A 25,829-nucleotide genomic window follows, 5' to 3' on the forward strand; every position below is an offset into this window, starting at 1 on the left:
CCGTGGAAACACCGGGGCCGCCACGGCGGCGCGCGGGGCGGGCTCTCGGGCTCTCGCGACCCCGCGCACGGCCGGCCGTTTCGGAGCCCCTGTCGTTGGGCCCCAGCCCCGGGTCTCCGACCGTGCACAAGACGAGATGTTGAGGCGCAGCTTGGAAAACCGGTAACATGGGCTTCCCTGGTGGCGCAGTGGTTGAGAGTCCGCCTGCCGCTGCAGGGGACACGGGTTCGTGCCCCAGTCCGGGAAGATCCCGCATGCCGCGGAGCGGCTGGGCCCGTGAGGCATGGCCGCTGAGCCTGCGCGTCCGGAGCCTGTGCTCCGCAACAGGAGAGGCCACAACAGTGAGAGGCCCGCGTACCGAAAAAAATAAATAAATAAAACCGGTAACAGCCCCGGGGCCGCCGCTGCTCGGGGCCGCCACACGCAAGGGCTCGGGTGGGGTAGTGGAGCCTTCTTTCTCAGTGGGCCTCCGCGCCGACCTGCGGCGCGGGGCCGGGGGCTGGACAGTCGCCGCTGCGCTCTGGGGCCTACCTCCCTGGGCTGCGGCGAGCCCCGGTGGCTGCCCCTCACGCTCCCCAGGCGCCGGCCCCCGCACTGCCGCAGGCGGTGCAGACGCCGGGTGGCAGCCGGGCACCCGGGTAGCGCAACGCGGAGCTGCCCCGGGAGCCGCCACCCCGCAGCGGCGCCGCCGGCTGGAGCCAGGCCTCTTAAGTGCGCCTGCATTGTGGGATGTGGAGGCCAGGCCCCGAATGGGGACCTAGAGGAGGAGGATCGGGCTTGGGAGATGGTGGGATCTTTGAAGGTTTGCGCCGTCGAAGCTGCAAAATACCTTGGGAATGTTGGCATAATCAAATTAACGTGAAGAGGAAGCCATCTCATCTCAAATGAGAATGATTTGCTTTTTGTGTCACCTTTTTATCTAGGGATGCTCAAACCAGACAACTGCAAGATGCTGTCACAAATGTGGAGAAGCACTTTGGAGAGCTGTGCCAAATCTTTGCTGCTTATGTGCGGAAAACTGCCAGACTGCGAGACAAAGCAGATCTCCTGGTGAATGAAATCAACGTGTATGCCTCTACAGAGACCCCGAAGTTAAAGCAGGGCCTGAAAACCTTTGCTGACGAGTTTGCCAAACTTCAGGATTATCGACAAGCAGAGGTATGGAGTGAAGTCACACCGTCATGTTATGAGTGAGCCCTGACATAGTGGACTAGTGGACGGAGGAGCCCTGAAGACTTGTAATCTACCTAACTGCAGTGGCGAATACACTCTTGATGATAAACGTACCTTTTCATGTCGGTAACATTGTGTAAGTCTATTAAAGGGATGCTTCCTGTGATTTTACCGTTTTCAAACTAAACTCTAGGCTGTCTTGAAGTCCTGAATTTCCCCACCTTACTTGCCAACTTTTGCCCATGGGGTGGCTATTTGCAGGGTGTAGTAAACGTAGTACCCCAGGGAAGAAAAGGAGCATGATTTATGTCTTGTGTGCAGGTAGGTATATTTTAAAGTATATATGGAGATGGAAGATGTTGGAAGTAGTAATGTGAGTGAATAAGTAGTAAATGAACAAAAGATTTTTGTTGCTGCTTCCATGCTCTGGAAAGTTGACCAATGTTTCATTGAAAGGCGGGGGGTGAGAAGGGCAGGGTGGGGAGTACAGTATTATTAATTCTAGTCACCATGGTATTATGCATACAAACCAGTAGTGAAATTTTGTGGAGTTTTTTGTTTTTTTGTGGGTTTGTTTGGTTTTTTTTGCTTTGGGGTGGGGGGAGGGAAGAAGGTGGTGTTGTAATTGTTTAAATTGTTAAAGCCCATTTACTTTAATACCTCATCAGCACTTTCACTTATATTTACTTCAGGATTCAAGATACAGGTCAGAAGTTTTTACTTTAACTTTTAACTTGTCAGAAGTTGCCCAATTAGAGCTGCATTGCTTCTTTTGTACTTTTCTCATCAGTGCTTTTCTTCCTTTTTAAAAGCCCAAAACAGAAATTTCAATTATCAAAAAAACCTCAAAATCAAAAAGAAGATAATGATCTTTGAACCTGTAACTGCTAATCATACAGAAATTTGAGTAGTAATTACTTTTGGGGGTACGTTGGGGGGAAATGTTTCGTTCTTGTCATATGATATTTATTCTGTAATAAACAAGCAACTCTCCATTATGTATAACTGGGAACTTAATGTTTCAAAAGTAGTTTATACTCACAGATAATACTAGAACCCTACGTTAGCCAATAATTTCAGTGTCCCTTTCTAGAAAACCTTTATGCTGTTTATCAAATAGCAAACTGAATTGATTTACATTTGTTCTTTTTATTTCACTTGCTTACCAAATGGTGGAGGTGCTAAAGAACAATGAACAAAAGGTAGGCTACAAAAAGGAGAACAGAAAAAAAGACTTGGCTAATCTTTCCACTGAATAATCAGTGTATGGATTATTTGAAATGGAATAAATAATCCTGAGTATTCATGGATTTGATTTTAGGATTCCTAATATTTAAATGCCCAATGAGAACTTGATCTTCTCCATTTTCCTAAAATTTTTTAAAATGAGACATTCATATACTTTGTTTATAGAAACTAAACAAAAATGAATATGAAGTGATATACACTCATTGATTATATAAACCTGTATCATCAAAAAAAAGCCTTTTTCCTACTACAAAAGTAATACATGTTCACTTTAAACAATTAAATATATGTCATCTTATATTAGCTATCCTGAAAAAGAAAACTTTAATGTTCAGGAGTTTTCTTATGCTATAGTTATATACTTGCCTTTAAAAAAAAATCTGTTTCTTTAGTGCCTTCCACTAGTGCTATTAGTAAAAGGAGAAATTACTCAAAATCTGATAAATATTGTAATGTTTAAGAAAAACTGTTTAATTCTAAATAAAAGAGAGATCGACCATACAGTATAACAGCTCAGAAACACCATTTATGTTGTTCTCTTAAGTGGTCTGTAGGCTTTTTTGCTTTTGAGGATTGTGTTGTTTTAAATGTTTTCAATATGCTATATTTTTCAGCTTTGATTTTCTTATCTGGAAGGTTGGGCTTTTACATTTCAGATATAATGTATGTAAAGTATCCATCCAAGTATTAAACACACTGAAGGTGGTACCTGTAATAAAATTTGAGGTGTCTTAAAACTTACCAAAAGCTTTTATTGCTACTGCACAGCTTAACAGTTTTTAATGTATTTGAGTTTAGATTCTGAGTCTTATCAATTTCTGGTGGTTATTCTTTTATTTATAAAGGTAACTGACATTTTAATTTAAAAAATTTCAAATATTAATCAGTGTAGTAATTATGTTCAGGTTCGACAGCACAGGTTTTATTTCAGAATTTAAATTTTGATATGTCTATGTTTCTTTTCAGTTATATTTTATAATAATTTTCAATAGGTTGAAAGACTTGAAGCCAAAGTAGTTGAACCTTTGAAAGCTTATGGAACCATTGTAAAAATGAAACGAGTAAGTAAATTCATTTTTTCTACTATTATTAGGTATTCTGGCAAAACATATGAGGTTTCCAATAACTGTCCTTTTAATAGAAGGTACAGAGTAGTGTTTAGTCATTCTTTTTACACATTCTGAAGCGTTCTTAGAACTTTGAGAATAAGGAAGTATTTTTATATACTACTGTAGCATCATAAAGCAGTTTTGTTTATTATGGAAACTTTAAAATATTTAATATTTATATTCATGAAGAATAGATGGACAAATTATTTTACTAAATGAATTTGTTTATATTTTTGTTTTAAAGCAGGCAATAACATGTAAACTAAAAATGAATGTGACAGAGTTTTTTTCTTAATTTTTTTATTGAGGTATAATTGACATATATTAGTTTCAAGTGTACAACATAACGATTTGATGTTTGTATATATTATGAAATGGTCACAGTAAGTTTAGTTAACATCTGTCATGATACATAGTTAACAAATTTTTTTTCTTGTGATGAGAACTTTTAAGATCTAGTCTCCTAGCAACTTTCAAAATGCAGTACAGTATTATTAATTCTAGTCACCAGGGTATACATTACATTCCCAAAGTTCTATTTTTTAAATCAACTTTATTGAGGTATAATTTACATGCAATAAAATTCTCCTGTTTTAAATGTACACTGAGTTTTAATAAATGTGTATACATCTGTAACTACCACCACAATCAAAATTTTATGTGTGTGTATATACACATATATAAATATATATATATATAGTTTTGCATTGAAATTGTGTCATTATTTGAGAGGATATTAAACTACACACATGCACACAGTCTCACACAAAAAGACACACACTGATTATGCAATAGTAATAATTCCTGTGGTAATGATGCCTGGATCAAATAGGGAGCGTTCTTCCATTCTTAAAACAGATAAGTGTATATTTTACTTCTTAAATAAGAGATTTTTATTAACAAAAAAAAAATGCTTGTTTGCAGGATGACCTCAAAGCAACATTAACAGCAAGGAATCGAGAAGCTAAACAGTTAACTCAGTTAGAAAGAACACGTCAGAGAAACCCATCTGATCGACATGTTATTGTATCCTTTGAATTTGGGTCTTTAAAAAAACATTTTGTAAGGTATGCAGTACAGAAGTAAATATATATGGAAATTATGCATTTCTACTTTAAATGTGCAAAGACTATGAATGTAAAGTTTGAAAAGAAACACATGCATTTACAAATTCTCACTATGGAAATTAGCTAATTTTAAAGAGAATACACAACTTAATTCAGTCTTATGTTGTTTTCCACAAGATATTCAAAATATAAAACACTCATAAGTATAGATGTTTTTATAAAGAATACAAAATTCTAAGATTTTTTTACATCAATGATGACTAAATATTAATTATAAAGTTAAAGATCTATCATTAATCCTAATGTATCAATGCCCTCTCAGCCCTGCATTTGAGAAAAGGAAGGAACAATAATTTTTTTCCCAGTAAAATTCCCTTCATCTTAAAAAACAACAGCTATGTGAAACTACAATTATGACTTCCAGCCAAAGAACCTCAGGAGATTCAAGAGTATAATTGAGGTTCACAGCTGGACACAGATCTAAATAGGAGTGTCTACTCTAACAAGGTTCTTCTGTTCAGAATGATTATTTGTTAAACTAGAATGTGCCTTGTTCAAAACTAAACAGGGACTTCCCTGGTGGTGCAGTGGTTAAGAATCCGCCTGCCAGTGCATGGGACACAGGTTTGAGTCCTGGTCCTGGAAGATCCCACATGCTGTGTAGCAACTAAGCCCGTGCACCACAACTACTGAACCTGCGCTCTAGAGCCCGCAAGCCACAACTACTGAAGCCCGCGCGCCTAGAGCCCATGTTCCGCAACAAGAGAAGCCACTGCAATGAGAAGCCGGTGCACCACAAGGAAGAGTAGCCCCCGCTCACTGTAACTAGAGAAAGCCCACGTGCAGCAAAGAAGACCCAATGCAGCCATAAATAAATAAATAAATAGATAAATAAATAAACTAACTAAATAAAGAAAATAGCACCTGGCTAATTGCCAGCAACTGGGATAGGTGCAGTTGTATATAAAGTACTAACGTATCCTGCTGCCTCTTTTTCCCATTCCTTATGTCTCCTCCCTACTTCTTTAAGGTTTTTTACAGCCCACCTTTGCCAGAAACCACATGAGGATTGACTCTTTGGGGACATTTGAGGTTCCAGAACACCTCCATTTCTGAGGGGAATCTCTTGATTAGTGATTTTGGGCTGCACCAACAGCCTGGTCCTCCTTCCTTTGGACCAAAGATACATACGCCCAACCTTGTAATAAAAATGGGCAGCCACATGGCTAGGATTTCAAGCAAGTCAGACAAACTAGAGAATGCTGGAAAATCTATGACTGACAACTATGGACTAAGGCAGAGACTAGGGAATATCACCAGTTTTTAAGAATCAAGCCAGAGGTCAAAATTTTGCTGCTTTGTTTGGAGGAGAGGAGAGTACATAAGGGCAGAAAAAATGTCACATCTGGAATCTTGAGGAGGTGGTAAGATTGATTCAGGGATATTGCTATGGACACTCAATGTGGAAATAAATGTCATCCTAAGACAGAGATGCCTCTGACTTTGGTACTTTGCTGTAAACACTGCTGTGGAGGAGGCTGTCTTGTACCATAGACAAAGCAGGTCAGGAGTTCACACAGGGGGAGATAAAGCAGCAACTGAATAGATTATGGCTGTAGATGAATTGCCATGCTCAGTGGGAAAGGTGTAGGACTCCAGTGGATTTTGACAACCTGAAACCAGAAAATAAAGGACAGTCTACATATAAATGCATCCACTATAAATATATTCTATCATAGCATCATAGAGTATTTACCAGGATAGACCCTTAAAATTCATCTATCTTCAAAAGAAGCACATTAAAGTTCAGTATATAAAATAAAAGAGTAGTTCTGGTATAAGAGGATGGGGTAAAGAAGAATCCCAGTGCTCTGCCTGGACCCCCTGAAGCCCCTGGTGGCTTCTGAAAAAGCTGCTTGCAACAGTTTGAAAAACACCAATCTGGCTCACTCTTTTATAAGCCATTTTGCACTCATGACTAATTTCATTAAGTATACTGATATCCTTATTCATAAAGTTGTATCACAGTATTTTAATCAAAAGTATCTCCTACCCAAATTGGTATGTTATAGGATTTTGAAGAATTTTCAACAAAAGGAAGAAACAGAAATCTGTATCCACTTTGCTAAAAATAGCTGTAGGAATTTGAGCACGTGGCTATGCCCGAGTAAAAGCTAAGAAATGAATCATAGTTGCTGGAGTGTGGTAGAAGGTTAAGATACCCATGTCCCAGCTGTGGCTTCTGCTTCCCTGCTCTTTGCTAGTTTAGCCAACTCTACCTACCCTTCCAGATTTTAAAATGAAACTGTCAATAAACGGGGAGGGAAAAGATGTTAAGTCAAAAGTAAGTAGTCACGGTAAAGAATTTCACAAGTCATGTGTACTGAACAGTATTAGAAAAATAGTCTGCTTGAATATTCTCATTAGTAAAAGGTTAACATGCATCATAACAGTTAGAAATTTTTTCATAATAAATCCTGTGATAGTTATATTTTTAAAAATCTGAAGATCAGTAAAAAAGAGAATTGTTTTTGATTACTGGTTATGATTAAAAGCATAAAAGTTTGCATGGTTTTAAGAAAACTTTACACCCTATATAGCAAACGTACACACACAGAGATATATATAAATAAGTTTTAAATGCTTAGTTTCTTGAAATTGTATATCTGAATTAACCTAGTTGTAAGAGTATATAATCAATATAAAGTTATGATTAATGTATAATCTAATTGCAAGAAGGTATAATTCTATAATAGAATATGATTTTAATTTATTGGAAAAAATTGTTCTATTTGAAATGTACATTTTTCCTTTATGAAAAATTTCAGTCACAGGTGGGTAATAAAGTGATGTGTGAAGAGAAGGACCCCTATAGTAAACCTTTTTACTTATTTCAATTTATACATTTTCTTGAAAAAGAAAGCAACCGCTTAAATGACATAATATTATGTGTCACAAAACTTTGATTCACAACTGCAAATTTTTCCTATGGAGTAAATATTAAGATGATATGTGATACTTTTGAATAAACATAATACTAACATAGGAAACAACATTATTAGAAAGAATTTAATCAGAAAATTGGGCCATGTTTTTAAAAATGTTATTGTTTAACAAAAAATTTTAAATATTTTGGGGTAAACTGTTGTTCTTAAGGAAGAGATGATTTTTTTAAAGAGAAATACATGATTAGATTGGAAATGTTCTGCACTTTACAGCACTGTAGCCACTAGCTATATATATGGCTGTTGAGCTCTTGCAATGGCAACTAGAGTAACCAGTTTAATTTACATTTGATTTTAATTAATTTAAATGTAAATAGCTACATGTTGCTAGTGGCCACCAAACTGATTGTACAACATGGATCTAGATAGTATGAGTACTTTGAAGGAAAGCATTAGATTTTCCATCTAATTTATTAGTTGCTGGTATATATTTTTTGTAATAGGCATTAACTAAGTAGTAACAGTTTAATATTGTTAGCTTATAAGAAGAATATACAAATAGAAAATCCATGCTGAAATAAATACGTGTAGTGTATATTCTACTCTACCTGATTAGGACATTACAGAAGTAGAAACATTTCATGCATTTGGAGAACTAGAAGATTGAAAATACTTAAGTATTTGGAGGGAGAAAGGGTTAAAGGGGAGAGAGATAGTGAGGAGAAAAGGAGAGTATGATAAATGGCAGAGACAGTGAAATATGTGAAAGCAGTAGAAAATATAGAAAATTGTTTTACCGTAAATCATCTAAGGGTGATATAGGAAAAAAACTGTTTTTGTATGCAGAAAAGGAAGGAATTTTGCTTTCTTTTGAGATCATGAATCATGTCACCTGATAGATTTAAAGTTCTTTATTCTGCATGTGCTTATCGTATAGATGGTTTTATTTTATGTGGTAAAATATATTTTGAATGATTGACACTGTTACGGCAAAAAGCCAGTACCGCAGGTAGCGTTTACAAAAAGACTCAGTCTAATGGATTCTGACTTGAGTTTTTCCTGTACTTTGGCGGAGACACTTTTGTAGGCAGAAACTGAATTACAAAGGGCCACAATGGATGCTGCTCGAACAACTCGCCATCTGGAGGAGACTATTGACAGCTTTGAAAAGCAGAAAATAAAGGATATAAAGGTAACAAAGTAACTGTTAAGGTTCAAAATATGTTTTCTAACCTTATTTTTTATTTAAATTTATGACAAATTTAAATTACTGATTTTTTTAGTCCATAAATAGTCTGTGTGAAAAAGGTGTAAACAAAAATATATCAATGTTATTTTCTTATGGAAACAATGGTATTTAAAGGGGCTCCATTCCCAATCAGAGGCCAGATATTCAAATGTTATTACAAATAGTGTTAATCACAGAAAAGTGACATTTATTATGTTTTTATGTATCAGGTATGGCTCCAGGCACTTTACATAAATTATCTTTTAATCTTTACAGCAACCCCATGAAAGTGAGGTGGTATTATCATATATTATGTAAAAAAAAAAAATTAAGCAGAGATATAAAGTAACTTTTCTGAAGTATCATAGCCAAGTCTGAACTTAAACCAATTATGTATTTTAAAAATCTGTGCTTTCCATTATGATACACTATCACTAATTTTTATAGCTTATAGGTTTCTAATACCTACATATTATCAAATAATTAAGAGTAGCTAACCACATAAACTTGCATCCACCATGGTATGGTGTCACCAGAATTGACTTATTGTAACACATCAGTAGACATTCAGGATCATGGACTTGAGAAGGTCTTCAGTGACTTTCTCATAGGCATCTTGGAAAGATTTGGAGGATTACTTATGATCACATTCTATCCTTTAAAACAAGTCATCTAAGGATGCCTTTTGGCTCACTGCAAATTTTCCTGGAACAGCTTTTAAAGAAAAGTATTACCCTGCTTTCAAAAGTTATGTTCTTGTCAATAAAATAGGCATTATCTGCCACTTAATTGTATCATTCCTCTCTACAATCCATGAAACAACATTCATTTGCCCTTTTATTTTTTTTAAATTTCCTATCATAGTTTCATAGGATTTCAGAACTTTGATTTTTCTGATAGCCAAGCTCAAAGGTCTCTACTTTGCTCCTGAAGATTTAAAAGAAAAAAAAACAAATTTAAGCCTTTCACTTCACTCTGAACTCTGCTGTGTAGATTGCTACTCAGGAAGAGCACCTCAGGAGCTGCCCTGAGACAAACCCTTTTACCGACGTAGGAGAGTGTGGGCAGGGCATGACATTTTACAACTGCTGACATCCTCTCCTAAACTGAGGAAGAAGGGAAGGAAGATTAAAATAATTGGCTTTAATCTGAAAAATGAGATTGGAGACTTGTGAGGTATGTCTGATTCATTGCCACCTAAGTAAGGGCTTCCTTAGTGACTTGGGAGCCTGATTCCTCACTCTACCACTGTTCTTCATGCCTAAAAACTTTTCTTTTACACATGGCAATCTGTGTCTCTGATCTTTAGGCTCACTTCAGTGTTCCATCTGCATGCTGGCCAACTCTACAGCTGTTTTTAATCCCATGAGCATCACCAATTACAAAACGGGCAGAGACAGTGAGTGCAGAATTCCCAACTACAATTCCTACGACCTGGGATTTCCTGAAGCAGTAGGACATGGAGTAAGGGACTGCACAGTGGAGGGTGCAGAGAGAAGAAAAGGGCTTCCAAGCTTCTCTCTTGGCCTGCTATATCATGACCCTGCAAGAGGGAAGTCTTGTGGTGGTCACAAAAAACGACAGGAAAAAACCTACTATTTTAAAAGTGGAGAGATAATTCATATACCATACAATTCTATTTAAAATGTACAGCTCAGTGGTTTTTAGTGTGTTCAGATACGTACAACCATCATCACTCAATTTTAGAACATTTTTATCATCTCAAAGTGAGGCCTAGTACACTTTAACTTTTACCTTCCTGCTCCCCCAGCCCTCACCCCCGGCCTAAGCAACCATCACTAATCTCATGTCTCTTTGGATTTGGCTATTCTGAACATACATCTCATATGAATGGAATCATAAAATACATGGCTTTTGTAACTGGCTTCTTTCACTTAGCATGCTTTCAAGGTTTATCCATAGTGTAGTATGTATCAGTATCTCATTCCTTTTTATGGTGGAATAATATTCCATTGTATGGATATTAACCACATTATGTTTATCTTTTCATCAGTTGATGGACTTTTGGATTGTTTCTACCTTTTGGCTATTATGATTAATGATATAAACATTCATGGACAAGTTTTTGTATAGACATATTTTCATTTCTCTTGGACATTTCATTTCAGTTCAACCATATAACCCGTTGAATTGCTGGTTCATATGGTAACTCTTTAATTATGTCAGAAACTGCTGGACTGTTTTCCAAAGTGGCTGTGCCATTATATTTTCCCACCAGTAGTATATGAGGGTTCCAGTTGCTCTGCATCCTCACCAATACTTGTTGTTCATCAGACTTTTTCATTGTAGCCGTCCTAGTGGGTGTAGAGTGGTATCTTTTTGTGGTTTTGATTTGCATTTTCCTGCTGATGCTTATGGCCATTTGTATATCTTTCTTGAAAAAAGTGTCTGTTCACATCTTTTAATTGGATTATCTTTTACTGCATTTTAAGAATTCTTTATATATTCTGGATACAGATCCCTTATCAGATATGTTTTGCAGTTATTTTCTTCCATTCTGTGAGTTCATTTCACTATCTTGATGGTGTCCCTCGAAGCACAAAGCTTTCTAATTTTGATGAAGTCCAATTTATCTTTTTCTTTTGTTGTTTGTGCTTTTAGTGTCATATCTAAGGATCCATTGCCAAATCTGAGATTATAAAGATTTATCCCTGTTTTCTTCTAACACTTTTATAGTTTTCATTGTCAAGTCTTTGATGCATTTAATTTTTGTGTATCATGTGAACTGAAGGTGTTAAACCCCATTCTTTTGCATGTGACCGACTACCCAGTTGTGCCAGCACCATTTATTGAAGAGACTGTTCTTTTCTCATTGAAGTCTAGGCACTCTTGTTGAAAATCAGTTGACATGGTTTTGTTTCTGAACTCCCATTCTTATTGATCTATGTCTGTCCTTATGCCAGTACCACACTGTCCCAATTAATTAACAGTGCTTTGTAGTAACTTTTAAAATCAGGGTGTGTGAGTTCTATTTTGTTCCTTTTTAAGATTGTTTTCACTATTCTGGATCTGTTGTAATTTGGTATGAATTTTAGAATCAGCTTGTCAGTTTCTACAAGTCAGCTGGGATGCTGACAGGGATTGCATCAAATCTGTAGGTCAGTTTGAGGAGTACTGCCATCTTAAGATTAATTCTTCCAATCCATGAACCTGGGCTGGTTTTCCATTTATTTAAATCATCCTTAATTTCTTTTAACAATGTTTATAATTTTCAAAGTGTAGGTTTTGTGCTTTTCTTAAACTTTTTCCAAAGTATTTTATGATTATTGATGCTACTGTAAATGGAATTGTTTACTTGATTTCAATTGTTCATTGCAAGTGCACAGAAATACAGTTGATTTTTGTGTACTGATCTTATATCTTGCAACCTTGCAGAACTCATTTATTAGGTCTGATAGTTTTTTGCAGATTCCTCAAGATTTTCTACGTACAAGATCATGTCATCTGTGAAAGTATACACTTTTAATACAGGCCCCCATGACTCTAGCAAACTCCCAGAAATTTGAGTTCCAGAGATTAATACCAGATTCTGTTAAGGTTACAAATCTCTGTTCTGTATGTCTTTCCTCCTTACTGTCAAATTGTTCCTTTTCCAAGTTAGGCCTCATTTGAGATGTTTTGTGATAAAGAGGGATGCACAGATCCTATACCCAAAAGCCTCGAAAATCAATCAGAAGGGTTACTTTACCATCCCCTTGTTTCTAACAAAAACAGTATTCAGATAGTGCCACGTTGATCTTACCATGTCTGACAAACACTTCTGTTTGTGAGATAAATTCATGGAAAGGTCAAAACTGTTATCCCGCTCATATTTTGGGAGAAGCAGACACAAAACACTGTTTTGTTTAAGAACATTCTTATTGTACCTGTTACCAGGCTACTGCTTCAGATGGAGGCAGAGCTTCTGGGTCTTCCTTAACCTCCCTGGGGTTAGAAATGATTGGCAGTAGTGAGCACTGCTCATAACTGTATTCACTGTGTTTGAGGTGGGGTTTAATTGACAAGTCCATCTGAATTTTAGCAGCAGTGTTAATTAGTAAGGTAGCACAATTTTTAGGAAAAGACTTTTGATAGGAACCTTGCAAAGAATCTGTCTTTCAGAGAAAAGCTGGTATGAACTTTGTTGTATAGAATGGGGAAGAAAACTCACAATCCTATTTGTTTCCCATGTAATGGAAAAAGTCATCAGTTACATGGTGTTAAGAGAATTTCGACCTATGAAAACGATCTTGACCAGGGGTCACTCCTGGAACAGATAGGGACAGGAATTCAGTATTGGTAAAGTGGCTGACGTGAGCAAGAAATAGCTTCAAAACTTAATTTTTAGTAACTTTATTTTTCTTATAAATAAATACGAAATCACCATGACTTTTTTTCATAAAATTGAGAAAAATGTAATAATTCCACTGCTCAGAAATAAGCCGTGAGCATTTTGGTTTATATCCTTCCAGACTTTCTATGAAATATACACAAGAAATACACTAATAAGTATAATAACAACAAATATTTCTTAGACATTAACTATGTCACACATTCTAAGCATTTTATATGGATAAACTCATTTCCTCCTCATAGTCTCCTATGAGAAAGGTAATATTATTACCACTATACAGTTTTATTTAAATGGGACCACACTATATGTAGCATTTCTTTTTAAAATTTAATATATCATAGATATATTTGTGCTGAGGAAACAAAGATCCATATTGACCGTTATGGCATCCTCATATAGTATTTTGCTATATGGATATATCAGTTTATTTAACCAGCCCTCATTGATGGACATCTAGATTATTTTTGCAATTATAGATCTCATTGCATCATTAAACATCAGCCTTTTTTCTGGTCCAGTTATTCTTTGGGGATAAATTACTAGAAGTGGCATTCTCATTCAAAGAGCATACACACTTTTAATTTGGATAGCTGTTTTTAACTTCTGTCCACAAAGCTTTAACCAGTTAAAATTTCTGCAGAACCTTACATGAGCACACCAATGTAACAATGACGAGTAGTAGTATTTTTAATAATAGCCAATCTAATAGGTGAAAAATCAGTATCATCTTAATTTGCTAGTTACTACTGTTGAGGCAGAGTATTTTTTCATATATTTAATGACACATTTTATTTCTTTAGTAAATTACTCACATTTGACCTTAGCCTATATTTTTATTGAGTGTTGGCATTTTTCTTATTAATTTGTAAAAATCCTTTATATTGAGAAAATTAACTCATTATATTAAAGAGAAGATATGTTGCAAATATATTTTCCCATTTTGTTGCTTATGGTATGTTTTTACCACCGTAAAGTCTTATTTTTGCTGCCAGATCTATTGATCTTCTCCTTTTGATTTCTGCCTTGGTGTCATGCTTAGAAAGGAGTTTTCATCCCAAGATTATGTAATTATTTGCTCATATTTTCTTCTAGTATTTGTATGATTTTTAAATATTTTAAATATTTTATGCAGTTGTATTTTGCATATGGTATGAGGTAGATGTCTAACTTTATTATTTTCAAATGGATAGAAAGTTCTCCTGACATCATTTATTAAATAGCCTCTACTCTGGAGAGCTATTTCCCCTTTATTTGCCAAAATTATTAACAAGACCTTTTATGACTTTTTTGTTAAATATCCTGCTTTCTAATTAAACCAGATGGAGGCTTTAATGTTATGATAAGGAACAGTTTCTAATTTAGCTGGTTTACTCCTTGGGCAGTAAAAACAGCAAACTTGTGCTGAGCACTTACTCTAAGCCAGTTACCATACTGTACCTTTTCTTGGATTACATTTAATCCTTAAGGCAAACCTAAGATTTTGAAATTAAGGAAAAAGAACAAACTTTAATATTACACAACTGATTTGTTTCCGTCTTGATTTGAACCCAGGTTTATCTTAATCCAGAGACCCTATTTTAAACTACTAGGCTACCGGCTTTGCAGAATACTTGCCAATGGGTGGAGAAATTCTTATTAGCTCCCCCACCCCCCCACCAATAAAAATTAATAAGTACATACCCAAATGGCCTTCTAGTCACACAAAATAAAATTGAAAAGGAGGAAAAAAAGTAATGCTGAATGCCTCTGTCCCTGACCATACTGACCCATTCCAGACTAGCAGATTACATGAGATCATTCATTGAAAGCTATGTTTATTTGAGGAAAATTTTTTCTAAATATGTATGAATCTTTCAAAGTTCCACCACCTTTCTGGTGACTCACTGAAATTATTTTATTTTAAAAACAATGTTTTTATGTTCTTTCTTATACCAGTTGTCATCTAATTCTTCCTTGCTATTATCCTCCTCCTTTCTGCCCAATTTCCCATGTTTTATGAAATTCTATCAATAGCGAGAAAAAAAAAGTATAACTGGTAGTTTTTCCTCCTTACTATACTCAGGGATATAACTGTCCTCTGTGATAATCTTAAGCCTTCATGGTTCTTGGGTCAAAAATTCCAAGTCTGGAATACTACCTTAGCAATGCCAGATTCTCCATCACTGTTTTTGACAGAAGAGTTAACAGGGCCATTCCCATCTTAAATAGATATATAGTATATGTTTTGTCAAGAAATAAAAGGTCAGACCATAAAGGATTAAACCAAAGTATCACAAAACTTGAGAGTGATTTTTCCCTCATGTTCCAAGTAGTAAATAATAGCCATTTACTAATTAAAGCTACTTCTTAAAATGTTTTTTATCACTAATTAAAACTAAATTTTGAGACTGCAAAATGCTAACAGACTCAAAGTTGAGCTCTGTCTTTTAAAATGAGAGTGTAATAGATTCTTATCAGAGGATATGGATAAACCAAAATAATGTATCATTCTTCAGTGACAGACATATCAACATATTTTCAGGGCTTACTTATGAGCTAAGGGGAATATAACTCCTATAAAATGCTATTATTAAGAAATTGTTAGTTCAGAGATGACATCACATTCAGAGATTTTGGCATTTAATAACTATATTTGAATATTCAAAAAATATTTTAAATTATTTTGAATTTTTTCCATGTTCCTCAAAGTTACCACAGTGGAATAGACTTGAATTAAGCCTAAACCTACAGATTTAGGTGTAATAAGGCTGTAAATGTTTGGATTTCATTAGTTATTAAATAGTGTGCCAGTCTATTAAAGATTTAGAATGTTCATTTGTAGAACTATTTAAAAATAGGAGTAATACCCAACTTGAGTGATTTAAGCTTAACCCCTTACTTTCTAGCTAGTCAACTATCTTAGGAAGACTGACAAGGGAAATACCAGCCCTAGTCAAAAGCCATTCTACCTCTAAGGTCTTCCTAGGTATCTGGAGATTCTTGGTGTGGAATCCAAAGTTGTACCTTGGCATAATGCTGTTTATTAGTCAGTTGCCAGTCCAGTATACCAGAGCACTTTGTGACCTATATGAAGTGACAGTAAAGGTCATTGTCAGTTATAGTTATAAGTCATTTATCCCAGAGCCCAGTCTTTGCATTTAGCCCTACATATGTGCTTGGCAGCTCAGAAGGGTTACTTTCAACTACAGATCTATTTCCATTGAGTAGCAATCAGAAGCCTGTTAGTTCTCCCTTAAATATTTTTCTAATCCTTAAGAATGGAGATGGAGAGGGAAAAAAAAAAATCACAGGACACTAAGGGATATCTGTATGGCTACTTTCCAAGGTGCAGGACCACTCCTATCTGGGTGGTTAACACAGGAGAGCAGAAATGAAGAAAAATGAGTATTTGACTATTCTAGCCTAACCCATCTCATCTATATTGCCCCTTAAGGGACAATGCTTGAGTATTTTCTGTCCTATTCTTATTCTGCCCACTTCTCTTTACATTAATGCTCTGATTTTTTATTGATAAGGGACAAGATAACAAAAGGATAGATCCTATTTTATTGAAAACGTGTCTGGCTTGTATACTTTCCCTACCTACCGATTATCTCACCTCTGCTTAGATCAACATGCACATCTGTATTCATTCTCTTTGCTCATGACCTTCCCTACCATAAGCTGTCCTCCTCATGCTCATAGAGTTTACCTGTAGTTTATTTGTGAAGGAAATGACTGATTCCAGCAAGAACAGCACAGTACAATGAGCAAGAGCTATAACTGAAGAATCAGATCCAAGTCTTAACATTATAGCTGTGAGCAACACGGGACAAGTCATATATTTGTAAACTGGAAGGCTCTATGCAAATGTATGGTGCTATTATCAGTAGTAGGAATGTCATTATTACCAAGTAATCCCTTTGTGGTTAGAGAATACAAGTATCATATAAATATGATGGGATAGAATTCTTGCCTAAAAAACATTCTTTTAAACATCAGTTGGAGTTGCTAAAAAAAAAACAGCTTCAGAACTAAACTGCTTTAGCTAATACTTACAAGCACTGAGCAACAGAGTATGTAATGACATACATTTTAGTCAAATCTTTTTTAAAATCATAAATATCTAATAGAAGAACCGACTAAAAAAGGGAAGTAAATAATAAGATAGGAAATATTTTGTGTAATTTGAAAGTTTTGCTGCAGAAGGTCTTTGCAACTATTTTTTTTCTTTTTTTTTTTTTTCTGTACGCGGGCCTCTCACTGTGTGGCCTCTCCCGTGCGGAGCACAGGCTCCGGACGCACAGGCCCAGCGGCCATGGCTCACTAGCCCAGCTGCTCCGTGGCATGTGGGATCTTCCCGGACCGGGGCACGAACCCGTGTCCCCTGCATCGGCAGGCAGACTCTCAACCACTGCGCCACCAGGGAAGCCCTGCAACTATTTTTATTCCTGTTATCTTTTGTACTTCATCTGCCCTGTGGAAAAAGATACCTCTGTATCTCATAAAATGCCAAGACTATATAGTAAGTAATAAATTTACTAAATTCATGAAGCAGTTTATATGATTGTTTAAATTCAAATCCTTGTTTTTTTAGACTATATTTTCAGAATTTATCACTATCGAAATGTTATTTCACGGCAAAGCTTTAGAGGTCTACACTGCTGCCTACCAAAATATACAAAAGATTGATGAAGAAGAAGATTTAGAGGTAAGACTGTCCATCTAAGTTCAGTTCTATTGATATGGAAATGTTTAAAAGAAAGCATTAGTTTGGGTAAAAAGTATCTTAAATTAGAACACTACGTGATTTAGATGTTATTGTATGCAGTTCCAAAGAGCTGAACCTGTAAGACTTTCTATTTATTTCTATTTATTTTTTAACTGTTCAAATTAACCATGGTAGAGTTCCAAGGATTAACATCTAGTAAAACATAGAAATAAAGCCATTACATGAAATAATGTACCATTTTGACTAGTGATATGTCACTTACATATGCTAAAAATAGCATATATTGATTTGAGCTAACATTTGATTGTTTATGCCACAACACCCGAAGCTTTACATGCATTTTCTCACTCACTCCTGTGATGTAGGTACTGTTAATCATTCTCGTTTTACAACTAAAGAAACAGGTGTAGAGGTTTTAAGTAACTTAACTTGCCCTTGGCTACTTAGCTAGTAAATCTGGCTTCTAACTAGTTTTGTGGGACTTAATCAGTAAGCTATGAAATAAATGTAGGTTTGCTTTGTACTGATAGTTAAATGCAAATAAATCTTACTGGCCAGCTAACATTAGAGCAATTAAATATCAAAGCCTGGTTTCAGCAAGCTCACCTGAAGAGTTAATGTCCTACAATCTCACCTTCCAAAAGGGGAAAAAAAGGCAAAGTATTTTTGCTGAAACAGATAAAATATTCGAGATATACTGTCTACAGAAGTGAAAAAGGCCATGTACACTCAAGATATAACCAGAATTTTGTATTAATAAGTGATAGAATTTGAGAGTGTCTGTCATTTCATAATTTTGAAGATTCCATTTTTTTTTTAACTAAATTATCTATAAAGAGACTCCCTGCACCTTCACTTCCCACTACTCTACTGCTTCCAAGAAACTTGAATTCAGTAAAACCAGATTATAGCTTGGCCAAAATGAAGAAAAGTACATGTTTTAGTATGTGTATATACATTTTCCAGTGCCAAAATCTGATCTCAGTTTTACCTCAGTTAAGCATACATGATTGTATTTCTATTACTGTTTGTTAATAGATAGCTTCTTAAGTGTCTATTCCCTCCAAATACTAAAGCTAATGTTTCTAAATTTTTACTCCTTCTTATATCCTATTTCTTTAAAAAACAGATCAAGCTTTTATCTGTAATTTGTAAAAGTAACAAATGTTTATATAGCGATTACTCTGAACCAGCTACTGATCTATGCATTTTCATTGTATTATTTTAACCCTACCATCAACTTTAATAGAAGTATTTATTATCCTCACTTCTGTGGATGAGAAAACAGGCACGGTGAGGTTAAGGAACCTCCCAGAGGATCCCATAGCTAGTAAGTAACAAAGCTGCGAGCCAAACCCCAAAGTTTGACTATAGACATTGTGTTTTTATCCTATCTATACTGCCAGAAGCGTGGTTCTTGATGAGTGACATGAACCATTTCCTACAAGAAACAACACTATATTGAGTGGCAGGTTCAAAATTGATCCCCCGCTTTTCCTACAAGACTTAAGTTCCTTTTACAAGTATTTTCATTCTCCTTTCTCTAACACCCTTGACCCAATACATTTGTCACTAAAGTCACTAAAAGTTCCTTCAAGCCCTTAGGACCCCAAGATTTTCCTTCTCATTCCAGAGGTCCTAGATATCTTTTTTGTCACATCACTTCCATTACCACTTCTCTTACCACTGTTCTTCATCAGCTAGCTAGGTAGCTTGTAGGATTCATTAAAAAAAATTCAAGATATCAGGACTGTGTGGTAGATGTGTTTTTGAGTATGAACTTCCCCATTTTTTCTAATGGGGCAGTATTGAGCAAGTTAACTTTTTCATGCTTCAGCTTCCTCATCTCTAAAATGGAGATAAGTATAGTGCTTACTCATAAAAAGTACATTCATCAACTGTTCATTGAGCACCTGTTATATGCCAGACACCATTCTAAGTGCCGAGGATTTAGCATTATAAGAATTGGTCCAAGTTGTCAAAAAGCAGAAACTTAAAAGGAGTTCAGACATTTAAAGAATATACCGTGTAACTATTTACATTTTATAATGTGAAGAAAAATATATAGTGTGCTGAAAGTGTATGTGATGGAGGATTCTAAAGTCTAGAGAATCAAAGAATGATTTCTTAATCAGAAGTTTGAGGGATAAGTAGGATACGTGGCAACAGCTTTCAGGCAGAGAGCTCAGATACATATACAAAGGTCCCTAAGATGTAATGAACTATAGGCCTAAGCTATCACTACGATGCCATACAGAAATTGTGGAAAGGAGAAGAGAGCAGTCTGGGGAAAGCTGTGTGGGACAAGTCGAAGTAAAATTACATCAAACAACTACCAAGATGAGGAAGGACCCTTTAAATAAAAGTTTCTTGGAAACAAGTAGAGAAAATATGCAGAGGAACAGAGAAATAATTTGCTCTTCTTCTTAGATAGCAGTCCTGACTTATTCAGGCAGCAGGTAATTTTTTGCATCTAGTTAACAGAAACCATCTTACCTGATTTGTTCTTCACATAAAAAGTACTGTCAGGCCCATATTCCCCTTCAAAATATCACCTCTGTACATTCAGTTCAGAGCATATTCAGATCTTGAGACTCACTCCTAGAAGAGATCTTGGACCACATTGTTAAATGCATTATTGCCGATAAATTAATATTCCTGTAAATCTTTTGTTTTGCAGTAGGAGACTAATATTCAACTGATTTAGACTTTTACCCCAAGGGTTGTAAATTATCTTCCATTTCCCACTTTTATCTTTGCTAGAAGAGCTTAAAAAGGAATGTTGTTCTAACAAAAATATATTTCTTCCAAATACCAGTGGATTGAGTTGTCCAGTTTTGCTATCATACCAGGATGCCAGGTTCCATGTCTGGCACCAAAATATAATTGGGCCCTCAGTAAACTGTTCAATAACCTAATTATTAGCATGCCTGAATTGCCCTTAAACCAAGTCATACCTCTTGCATTAAGTTTCATCCCTTGATTCCTTTTGTGTCCTGCACTTCTTTAAGGTTTAAAGAAATGTGTAGAGACATCCCCTAGTTTGGGTCGTTTTTTCTTAAAACACCCAGATTAAGTTCATGTTAACATCATTCATTTACCAGGCTACTGTCTTAAGCTGGAAGGAACTGCAAAGATAAAACAAGGCTTCTTGCTCTAGAGGAACTTAAAACTAGTTGTAGAAACAGACATGTAATTACAAAACAGTGAGATAAAAGCTGTACTGAGGGTATAAACAATAGGAGCTACTGACTAGAGAACAGGGGAAAGCAGAAAAAGATGGCATTTGACTTGGCTCCTGAAGGATGAGTAAGTGCTCTGAAATTCCAGGCTGAGGAACCAGCACTGCAAAGTCACAGTAGTATTACATGTTCTGCATATAGGTATGCTACAAGTGAAGTATAATGGGTAGGTTTAGGTGATTGTAAGCCTTGAATGTCACCTAAGGCATTTAGACTCTCAATAGCCAGGAGCCAAAGTTTTCTAGTAGAGAAATCATATTTTGGTTTGTAGTATGCTAATTCTAAGTAAGCTAAAGATGTATAGAGTCAATAAATTAAAATAGAACTACCTCAGGTGAGAAATTTAGGGAGAATGCCCAGGCTTCTAGCTTGGTCTAAGGTTTTGGTAATGTCTTTCACTGTAAAGGTGAATCCAGAGCTACACTGTCCAGTATAGTAGCCATTAGGCATATGTGGCCATTTAAGATTAAATTATACTTAAAAATTCAGTTCGTCAGTCACGTAAACATTTCTAGGGCTCAGTAGCCTTTTTAGACAGCACAGAACAGCAAGCATTTACATCATCTCAGAAAATTCTATTGGACGGTGTTGGTCTAGAACAGAAGGTACTGGGGAGCATAAATATGGCTATCAGAAGAGTCTACAGAGAATTGGTGGAAGGGTAGCCATAAAACACTATGTAGATCTTTCAGAGAAAGGTGTCAAAAACGGTAAAGTGGCCTAAGGGAAACCCTTTAAAAATATTTCGGGTATATGCAGTAGAAAAAGGGATGTGAAGAAATAGAGCAGCTAGCACCTGAAGAGTTTAGTGATGGCATGCATGGAAAAGAAGTTTCAGGACAAGGTCAGTTGAAGACAAAAAGACAACTTTGGTGACTGACAGCAAGACCAATTTCAGTGGAAGGGGAAAGGCTAATTGTAGTTTATTGACAAATGAAGTAGAATGTTTGAGAAGTTTTTTAAAAAGTGAAGTTATACCTTGAAGTATTTTTTTTTTAACGGCTCTTGCTTGTTTGTGGGGGAGGAAAACTGGAGAAAGAGCTTCTGTTTGTTGAAGTTTCGCTAAAGGGAAAGCGTACCTTGGAGAGAATCGGAATGACATTTGCTTTAAAAAAGGAAAAGGATAGGGTGAAGAGTTGAGGAAAAAAAGAGGGAATATGAAGAAATTCACATCTGACAGACCTGCCTTCTTTATGTTACAGAAATGGTGGAAAAGCTACAGGTAGGGAAGCTTAAGACCACAGTAAGATTTGGAACTACTGCTTTAAGGAAAAAGAACCGACAAGTGATGGCATTCCAGATCCTAGTGAGACTGGAATCCATAAATTAGAGTGGCTCCATTTACTCTTCTGTGATATACTGTGAAAGCCATCAGTGAATTTAAACTGATAAAGAGTTAAGGACAGGCAGACCAGAAAGAATCAAAGGTGTGACTTAGTCTTCCCACTGGCTTGCATACTCTTTGAATGTAGGAACTTTTCACGTTTCACCAGCCAAAGCTCTTACGTGATTGTTTCAGGGCCCATCATCAACTTAGGTGGTTCAATAGAATTTTTTAGCTTACATCTTTCCAACTTAAAATATTTTTTTATTTTTTGATTTTTGTTTTAAATTTACAATAAATAAATGAAACATTGTCCCCAGTGTGGGGAGGGGAGTTGCTTAAAAAAAATTCTAAACTAAGGGGAACTTAACATGATTTTCTAGATTTCCATTGTTTAGTATCACTTTATAACATTTTATCATTGCAACAGGTTTTCCGAAATTCTCTGTATCCACCAGATTATTCATCCCGTTTAGATATCGTAAGAGCAAATTCAAAGTCACCTCTTCAGAGATCACTGTCAGCTAAGTGTATATCTGGAACAGGACAGGTGAGCTAGAAACCATAATTTAAAGGAATGTGAGCTACTGCCTTTGGAATTGTTCAGTACTAAAAATGTTTTCCTTAAGTCACAGGACTTTGAATAACTTACCCTCTCTTACCCTCTTATGTAAAATAACAGAAGACTGCACTATGTTCGGCTCTTAATTCTTATATCATCTGTAACATATTACTCTCTGAAGCAGAACACTTGGGAGCAGAGGTGGAAGGGACAGGAAAATGCTGATCTACGTTTGTTCTCTGGTATAGCATGAAGAGCACAGATTCTGAAATCAAACTATTTAGGGTTTAAATCCCACTATCACAGCTTACTGGAAATGATACCTAAAAAGGGCTTTTGTTGAACATTATCATAGATCCAGAAGCACATATCTTTAGGGTAAAGAATCAATTTTCTTTTCTTCTATATCCAGAAAGCCTGAAGTACCTGGTATCTAGAACAGAGAGGGGTCATCCACCTTTTTCTCTAAGGGGCCACACAGAAAATAGCAGGTTTTGTGGGCCATATGGTCTCTGCCCCAACCAAGAGCAGCCATAAACAATACATGAACAAATCAATAGTTGTAATAAAACTTTATTTACAGAAATGCCACAAACTGGGCTGTAGCTTGCCAACTCCTGATTTAGAAAGCTATGGCCTTTTTCATATCTAGCCTTCAAAATTTAAAATTGAGCAAAATATTTTCAAAATATAACTTTCAGGTAAGTGTGACCCAGTACCTTCTGTTTTCATTTGATTCTCCTCTAAGCATTTATTTACTGCTTTTTATTTATGCATCTCTCCCCCTAACCAAATTATATTATTATTCCAGTACTAAGTGCCTTGCACATAAATTCCATAAATCTAGTATTATAGTACTATAGTATTATAGCATGCAGAGTTTTGACCTTTTAGAGCTAATATCACCTAAGTTAGCCAAGATCTGTGTAGCACTTTAGAATACATAATCCCAGGGTTTCTCAACCTCAGCACTATTAACTTTGAGCCAGATAATTTGGAGGGGGGAGGGAGGCAGGGGTACTGTCCTGTGCATTGTACAGATGTTGAGCAGCATCCCTAGCCTCTACCCACAAGATGCCAGTAACACACACACAAACACACACCCCAGTTTTGACAATCAACAGTGTCTCCAGACATTGCCAGATGTCCCCTGGGAGGTATTATCACCCTCAGAAAAGTCTGAAGCAGGATGACCCAAGTGGCAACAGTCAGGACTTAAAGCCAAGTAGTGAATTCAGATTCTCAACTCATTACATTTAAATCACACTATTTTTAAAGTTTAATATTTCAGTTGCCTAATTGAGATATCCTTGTGTTCTTGCCATCCCTTTAATGACTCTCATTCAGATACCTGTTTCTGTGACCTAAGAATTGTTTAACTTAAAATATTTTTTGACATTGATAATATACGGACACTATACTTTTCTCTGAAAGTCGGTTATTGAAGTACTGGTACCCAACTGGAATCAAGTGACTATAATTTCACAATTTTCTTCAAAAAATAACATGAATGAAAAAATTTTGCATGTTTTCAAACCTTAAAATACAATAATTCATAGGGAATTTTCATTACTAAAATTACTACTTATGGACATTTTTCTGAAATATTTGTTCTATGTGTACTTCTTTATCAGGGCCTATTAAAAATATACCAAGCATGTAAAAATATTTTTTAGTTAGTATTTTTTAAAATGTTTTAACTTTTAACAGGTATCCACCTGTCGACTAAGAAAGGATCAACAAATAGATGATGATGAAGAGGATGAAGACTTAGATGTTACGGAAGAAGAAAATTAAATTTCTTAAGTAAACTTTGCATTTCCATTTTCATCTTAAATGACTTGGAATCCAGAATGACTAAAACTGTAAAACTTTATACTGGCTTGAAATGAAATGAAATCCTACTGGAAATGGAGAAATTATTAAAGGAAATTTATGCTGACCAAAAATGAAGGTTTTAAAAAATATTGCACACCAGTCATTTCAACATTCTATCTAGCAGTATGTGATCGTTTTGTATAGGTTCCATTTTTTAAAAAAGATTATGTATTTCAGAAGTATTTCATATTAATGCACTATACCTAGTTGAGGTAACACTGGTTAAATAGATAACAACAACAAAAATCTAACAATCCCACTTGCCTCCTTTAGGTTAAGACACCATGCTTTCAATACCAGAAAAAGGTCCTAGATAGTCATTCTGATGAAATACAAATTCTGATCCATAAAGCTTTAATCAAAAAGCCAAGTTTTCTTTTTTTACTGTTTTTTCACTTCTACTACAACCTGAAGTTTCATCATTCAATATATAAATTTACTTTTCAATGAGATTATTATAGTCACTCGTAACAATAATAGGACACTACGATATTGGTGTTTTACAACTATACATAAAGCTTAAATTTTAGCTTTAGAAAGCTACATTCAGCTTGATTCTGGTTTTAAAACGAAGCCACTGTCATGCTAAAGTGCTATATATGGCACTACAACTTTTGCAGAGCTATGATTTGGTGGAATGTTGCCCTAAAAAACATCATGGAAAACCATAAATCAGTAAAAATTCTATAAAACTTTTATCAAATTACCATCTAATCAATAAAAGAGTATACAGTCACTCTTGTTCCTGAAAATATAAAACAATTTAATCAGAGCCTTTCAGTATGTCTGATGCTTTTATTCTTTGGGTGGGGAATTGTACTTGTTATTTCATAGATCCCAGTCAGGCATATAAAAATTAAGAAATGATCATTTGGGATTACCACAAAAAGATAACAGAAAAATAAAGACTTTCCAGAAAGCTTTTTTGACTTTGTTATTCATGGTTCTGTTCTTAATAAAGCACTGCTTCATGAAAATAGCCCTAAGT

The 25,829-nt window shown here is 35.7% G+C and overlaps 1 protein-coding gene across 1 annotated transcript; it reads left to right on the forward strand.

Annotated features, from left to right (window-relative positions):
- On the forward strand, positions 1-24,912 carry CIBAR1 (CBY1 interacting BAR domain containing 1). The gene is made up of 9 exons (XM_059042909.2): positions 1-162; positions 924-1,158; positions 3,414-3,482; positions 4,455-4,556; positions 7,426-7,431; positions 8,630-8,734; positions 17,701-17,814; positions 22,832-22,951; positions 24,674-24,912. Exons 1-9 carry the CDS (start codon positions 137-139, stop codon positions 24,758-24,760), a joined length of 864 nt encoding a protein of 287 aa, XP_058898892.1. The 5' UTR covers positions 1-136; the 3' UTR covers positions 24,761-24,912.
- The last annotated feature ends 917 nt before the right edge of the window (positions 24,913-25,829 follow it).

The sequence above is a fragment of the Kogia breviceps genome, chromosome 17, assembly GCF_026419965.1.
Source record: "Kogia breviceps isolate mKogBre1 chromosome 17, mKogBre1 haplotype 1, whole genome shotgun sequence".
Classification (NCBI taxonomy): Eukaryota; Metazoa; Chordata; class Mammalia; order Artiodactyla; family Physeteridae; genus Kogia; species Kogia breviceps.